Source organism: Oryza sativa, chromosome 10, assembly GCF_034140825.1.
Source record: "Oryza sativa Japonica Group chromosome 10, ASM3414082v1".
In the NCBI taxonomy this organism is placed as follows: domain Eukaryota; kingdom Viridiplantae; phylum Streptophyta; class Magnoliopsida; order Poales; family Poaceae; genus Oryza; species Oryza sativa.
In genome coordinates, this window is record NC_089044.1 from 2,186,154 (window position 1) to 2,192,882 (window position 6,729).

At 39.3% G+C, this 6,729-nt stretch overlaps 1 protein-coding gene across 1 annotated transcript; it reads right to left on the bottom strand.

Annotated features, from left to right (window-relative positions):
* Positions 1-703: 703 nt before the first annotated feature.
* LOC4348056 (small GTPase LIP1) lies at positions 704-5,049 on the bottom strand. Its single transcript, XM_015757484.3, has 7 exons — positions 4,608-5,049; positions 2,739-2,830; positions 2,508-2,658; positions 1,869-2,173; positions 1,567-1,620; positions 1,348-1,472; positions 704-1,165 (listed from the first exon to the last, which is right to left on the bottom strand). Exons 1-7 carry the CDS (start codon positions 4,714-4,716, stop codon positions 970-972), a joined length of 1,032 nt encoding a protein of 343 aa, XP_015612970.1. The 5' UTR covers positions 4,717-5,049; the 3' UTR covers positions 704-969.
* Positions 5,050-6,729: the final 1,680 nt, after the last annotated feature.

Sequence of the window (6,729 nt, forward strand, 5' to 3'; positions counted from 1 at the left end):
AGTGGCTTGCTGGCTGTAGTAGCTAACCACATAACCTACGAATATGTGATGTTGGTAGACTTGGAGGTCAGCGGGTTTAGCTACAGACGTGCATGTGAATATGTGATGTTGGTGGCATGTGTGATTTGTACTGCCAGCGAGGCGGTGCGATTTTTTCTGATTTGGTCAATGTAATATTAACATTGTTCTTAATCTTAATGCAATTTGGCCCGGTGAAAAAAAAAACTGTGGGTTGTTTGTGGGGAGGAGCATATCCAGATGCGTATAGGGAGAGAGTAACTGAGTGGCACAATGGGAATTTTCTCTTCCCCAAACCAAAATATCTTTAGATTATACTCCCTCCGTTTCACAATATAAGTCATTCTAGCATTTCTCACATTCATATTGATGCTAATAAATCTAGACATATCAATATGAATGTGAGAAATGCTAGAATGACTTACATTGTGAAACGAAGGAATCTCAATATAAATGTGGGAAATGCTAGAATGACTTACATTGTGAAACGGAGAAAGTACCTCCCAAACAAAATTTACAAGGGATGAACACATTTGAACTTTGAAGACCGAACACAGTACTGACAAACAACGTTGATTTGCAGCCCAGAAATCGCCCTTACAGATGACTTTTGAGGGAGTTGGCAAGAACTCAGCTTGATCGAAAATGATAAATCGGTGTTACACTGACAACAGCACACACTCCGGCCACCCTAAATGCTTCTATTAATTAATTTATAAACATGTGTGATCTTCATTACAAAACACAATTCAACAATATAGAAGATATAAAAGAATTGATCATTAGTGGTATGCCAAGATGAGGACAATCAAAAAGAGCACCTCGACTACATGCACATTTCAAGGCAAGACAGGTGAGCATATCAGGATTACACAAAGTGGGATCAAGTAAAATACCATAGCAGCATGAGATTTTTCACATTGGAAGTGGTAATGCATGCGAGCTCTTGGATCATATATTGATATCTGCTCGGTTCGTTCTACTACTGCTTGCGTCAGGAATTGCCGATGAGGAGAACCTGTGATATCTGTAGTTCTCTGAAGACGATGACATTGGTTGCTGCGGGTAGAGAGTGGGTGGTGGAGTTAGATTCCGCTGAGCAGGCAATGGCGTAACGCCACTGTATTTGTAACTCTGGCCAGCGTAGCTGCCAAAATAAATGAAATAAAGTGTGTTAAAAGGATGTTGCAAATCAAACACAGGTGATGGAACAACTGTGTTTGTTCCTCATGTATCTCCAAGTAGAACCCAAGAGTTACAAATGGAGAAATCATGTGCGCATGCACGTGTGCATGTTGTCGGCACTAAGCACTATAGAAGGGCACTCACCTTTTCCTTTGAAACAGGTCATCATCATTCGTTGTTTCTACAGGAAGAATGGTATCCTCTCTGGGAGTGAGGGACCATGGGCTAGGAGCAGGAAGCTCGTTTGAAAAATATCTTCTCCTTATCAACTGAAATATGCATGTTATCAGCATTAACAACTAATAATGCATTGTAAGGATCACCATTTGTTAGTCAAATTGGCAAAGATTCAGTTGTACGAACCATGCGGAAGAACTTAACCAAAGCTTCTTTGTCATATCTTGCCACTTTAGCAGCCTGTATTCAAATGTCAACATGTCATTCCAAAATTTCTAAAAATTTAACATGTGGATGGTGAGAAAATAGAGAAATATTAATAACTCCTACCCCAAGTTAGACTGCCTACCATCCACCACAGTATAGAAAGACAATAAAAATTACAGATAAAGGAGTAAGGTGTTGAATAGCCAATAATGCAACATGTTTGAATAGCAAACAATGCAAGATGTTGAAAGAACCTTGTTGATCAAAAAGAAAACAATTACCGTGAGCAAACCAGAATTGCCAGGGAAGCTTTCTGCAAGTGGAAGTTCTTCACTGGATGGAAGTAGGCCTTGCTTCTCAACCCATTGACGAGCAACATCAACAAGATTTCCACTGCTAACTCTTTTACCATCTCTTGGAGCAATATCCACCTTGTTCGCAATCACTAAGTAAGGAACCGGAAGGCCTCCTGGACCACCAGACCCAAGAGGAGCTGAAAAGGTCCCTGATTCAGCAACCTCCACTGCCCACTTGTTCAAATTTGTCTTTGTTTTCCTCTGAGAGAGGTCATAAACAAATATGACACCTGGTGAATAATTTTAAGAGGAGGTGAATACAGGGAATGTAATATATTTAATCAGTAACGAAAGCACAAAATATATATATGAGATCCCTTAGACAAGACAGAATAGAGCAAGCATAGGTTGTTAATTTAAGAAATCTAAAAGGTATATATTAATATGTTGATTCATATAAGTTTGTATTAAGTGGTACAAAATGTGCAGAAGTCTTGATAATACAGGTCAAGAGAAAAATAACAATTGAAACACGTGGTGTACACTACAGATTGCAGAATGAATTAGTTGGGGGTTAAAACAACAAAAATAGTATGTTGGTCAAAAAGGGCATAAAGTGCCTACCATTAATTTGAGAATAAAAAAGTGATCGGCACTCTTTGTAGCGCTCGTGTCCTGAAACGTCCCAGAGCTCAACAAAAAAGTTTCTTTCAGCATCACCCTTAATGCTATTAATGCTATTAGAAGAACTTCCAGGACTTCCATAAGTAATATGCTGAAATTGAGGGAAGACTTCAATAAAAATATACTGCCAACAAATTATAAATAAGGCAAATATCGCACTGCATTACATACTTTAACATCAACTGCGCATCCAATCGTTTGGGGTGGTCGAGCAATTGCAGAGCCTTTCAGAATGAGATGAACCAATGATGATTTCCCCACACCTAAAAATTGAACAGGGGAAAAGTATCATGTACCGCGCAATTGAACAATTAAAGGAAAACTGGTAGAAACATACTTGAGCATCCATATGAGTTACTCCAAGATACAAAATCTAATATCTCTTGGTCATTTCAACTAATACTTCCCCAAAATTATGTCAAATTTAGCAGTTCACAGCATGTATGTGATGGGCAACTGAAGATCCATACAGAGATTACAGGGCCATATTTGAGAGGTTCTTCAATTTCTCCCAGAGAATAAATTTTGATGAGAAGAAATGCATCAGCACGCACGGATTTATTTCAGACAATGACTAAGCAGTATCCACTCTTTAATTTTCTTAGACCAACTTCATATATGTTAGTGCAGGACATCATTAACAGAAGAATGAGCCATCATCAACAATTTATAACAGTTGGACTAATGTTCATGAGCTCATGGCAATGACATCTGCACCATGACATGTGCAACAGAAGCAGCCATTTATGTGTGGCTGCACCCAGCAAGCTAGCACATCACAAGGCAGAACACCAGATGGCACATCTGGATTCTAGACACTGGTGCATAGGGCAGCACCAACAGAAGATAACATCTCAAACATCAGTTTATTTTTATTTGTCTTTTGGTTGTGAAACGCATGCTGGCTATTAGTGGCATCTCATCCTGTCGTCCGTTAGTAAGAATAAGTTTGTTCAGCGAAGGCCCTATATTAGATGGCACAGATGGTTCGTGTGAGTTCAGGAAAGATAAATAAACAAGTTCCTAAAGCCATGACGTAGTATTCCCTTGGCTGGCTATTCTAACAGATTTGCTTGAAGTCAACGCTGTCCAACCACCTCCAAACAGATAACTTTACAGCCCCGATGCACCAGCATACATCACAGACAAGATGACAAAAATGCGCAATTTGGATTCAGAAGAGAAAAGATGGTACTTATGATTAAACAATCATGGTTTAGATTGTGCAGTACTATGATTGGGCGTTTGTGTCAATATAATTCAGCAATTAAAAGAAAAGTTTGTGGCGACATAGTATGTCCTACATATTTTAAAAATTTTATGGTCATTTGGGACATCGTTTGGCACAATCACATATCTCATAAAAAGGAAATTTTGTTAACATATTTTTACGTGTATATGTTAAAGTGTCCAATATCCATTATATTTTGTGTAATTTTGGGACATTCTAACACGCTAACATAACTATAAGCAGCTATTCATATTCGAACCAATGCAATTACTTACTTGACACAAACAAAAGGGAATTCTTAAGGAAACAATATGTCATCACAAGGGCTTCCTTTTTGAGTTTATGGTTTTAATCTGAGGGCAGCTAATTTACATAAATTTTCATATTTGTTCATAATTTGAGCACATAGCTAAACTGGAGTGTGTTTTAACCGGTGTTAAATCAGACGGATGCGTGCATATATTGTACAGCTTGGAACTTGGAAGGGCGATGAAGAAAATTCAGTAGTGCAAAAAATGCATGGTTCAGGTCCTAAGTAAAATAGCTGTAATTTGCTATGTAGTCGATGCATATAAGTACAATAACTAGTCATTTGGAATATGAAAGATGATGTTCTTTGCAAGTAGAAAAATAGACGCTGCTGAATTGGTCGGTGATCAAATTTAGCCAATAACTGAACACTCTCGTCACGATTCAGAGTTTGAGACGAAACCTCGCTCACCAATTCACCATCCCTGATCTAAAGCAAATAAAAGGCATCACCTTATACTTGTATCGCGACGCAACCATGAAGAGGAGGACTTGCTGACCTGAGTCGCCGACGACGAGCACGCGCACCTGGCCGCAGGGGGTGCCGCCGCCGTTGAGGTCCCGGCCTCCGCCGCTGCCGCCCCCGCCGCTGTCCCTCCAGAACCTCATCTACCTCCTCCTCCTCCTCCTCCTCCTCCTCGCCGGAGGCGCCCCCCCAAGAAAGAACCAGACAGCAGCAGCAAGCAGTTGCAGCGACGGGGGCAGCTAGATCGCCGGATCCTGAGGCGGCGACGCTGGCCGCATCGAGGGAAGGGGGAGGAGGAGGGATCCGGGGTTGTGGGAGGTGGGGGGAAGAGATCCTGTGGTTGGTGGTGGTGGGGGATCCCCGGTGGCGGCGCTGCGGGTGGTGGTGAGTTGGTCGGATCGGCTGCCGCCTTGCTGCGCTGCTGTTGTTCTTCTTGGCTTCCTTGATGAGAGGTTGGTTGCTGTTGAGTGTTGTTTGGATTTTGTTTTTCATTGAATTGTATTAAAAACTTTTGTGAAATATGTAAAACTATATATATAAAAAAAGTATATTTAACAATAAATCAAATGGTAGGAAAATAATTAATAATTACTTAAATTTTTTGAATAAACGAACAGTCAAACATGTTTTAAAAAGTCAACGGCGTCAAATATTTAGATATGGAGGGAGTATAATTTTGAAGAAACTTGCTTGTTTACCTCTGAATTTTATTCGTTCTTTTTGTACTCTCGAATTTTAGTTTAAATCTCTTTCGTACCCCGTACCTTTTATGTTAGGTGACTGTTAAATTCTTAAAAAAAAATCAGGTTACCCTTTGATACGAAGAAAAGTATAGAAATTGTTCCATGAGACTTTTATATTTATTTAGATTAAAAAATCATATTTATTTTTTACTTGTATAAGTAGCATATTTTTTTATTTTAGTACAACATGTTTGTTGTATAAGAAAAATCTATTTATATTTATATGGTACATAAACAAATTTTAATAATTAATAAATAAACATTATTTTTAAGTCGTATCTACAAATGATTTTTGTCATAAATAATATCCCACATAACAAACGCATAATTATAATATTCTCATACAACAAATTTCTACCCTCCAACCATCTCTATAAATAAATACGTGTTTCTTTATACGCAAAGGCAAAATAAATTTTTTGATAGAAATTTAACGGCCAACTAACAAAAAAAAAAGTATAGAAGGCATTCAAACTAAATTTGGAGATACATAAAGCAGTGAGCAAAATTTAAGAGCATAAAATTGATTGGATAAAATTTCAGAAATACATAAGGAATTTTCTATATCTTTATTCAAGTTTTACTTTAGACAACTTTTAGGTAATATTTTTACTTTACACTAAGTCATATCGTCTTTGTTATACTTTAGAGCACCCTAAGTTAATTCTCTAGCGATATTTATCCCCTCATTTGGGGAAATAGTGTACGTCTAAATCAGGAAGATCGTCGGTCTACTGATGTTGATGTGTTCAAGGTCATTGATGTGCTCCAAAAATATTTTTGGGTGATCCAAAGTAAAACAAATACTCCCTCCGTCCTAAAATATAATAACTTTTATCCCTCAGAATTTGTCCCAAAATATAACAACTTCTCCACAACATTCTCTTCCCAACCAATCACAACTCTCCACTATTCACTTTTCCCACCTACCTCTACTACTTATCCAATCACAACCCCCACCACTCATTTTTACCTACTTTTCTTAATAACTGTGTCCAGACCTTAAAACTTCTTATATTCTGGCAAAGAAAATCAATGATGGCGCGGTGGACCGACAATGTTCTAGCGGAGGTGATCGGTAGCGGCGCAGAGGCGGTTGAGGGTGGAACGGCTTGCCGCCCAAGCCGGCGGCGGGCGCCCAGGCGCGGTTCTGATGTGGCTACGGTTGAGGGAGGTAGGACAGTAGCGGTGGAAGGAGGCAGCTAGGAAGGAGGAGAAAAGCTCCCGGAAGCGGTGGGCGTAATTGAGGGTGTGAGCAGTTGTGGGAAGGAGACAAGGAAGGCGTAGAAAATATACGCGTGATTGATGTGGTGAGGCCATGAGGGAGGTGGGAGTAACATGGGGTGTTGGATCTGTGAGAGACGATTCTGACCGATCCATAAAGATGAGGAATGTAACACTGTGTTGGTGAAT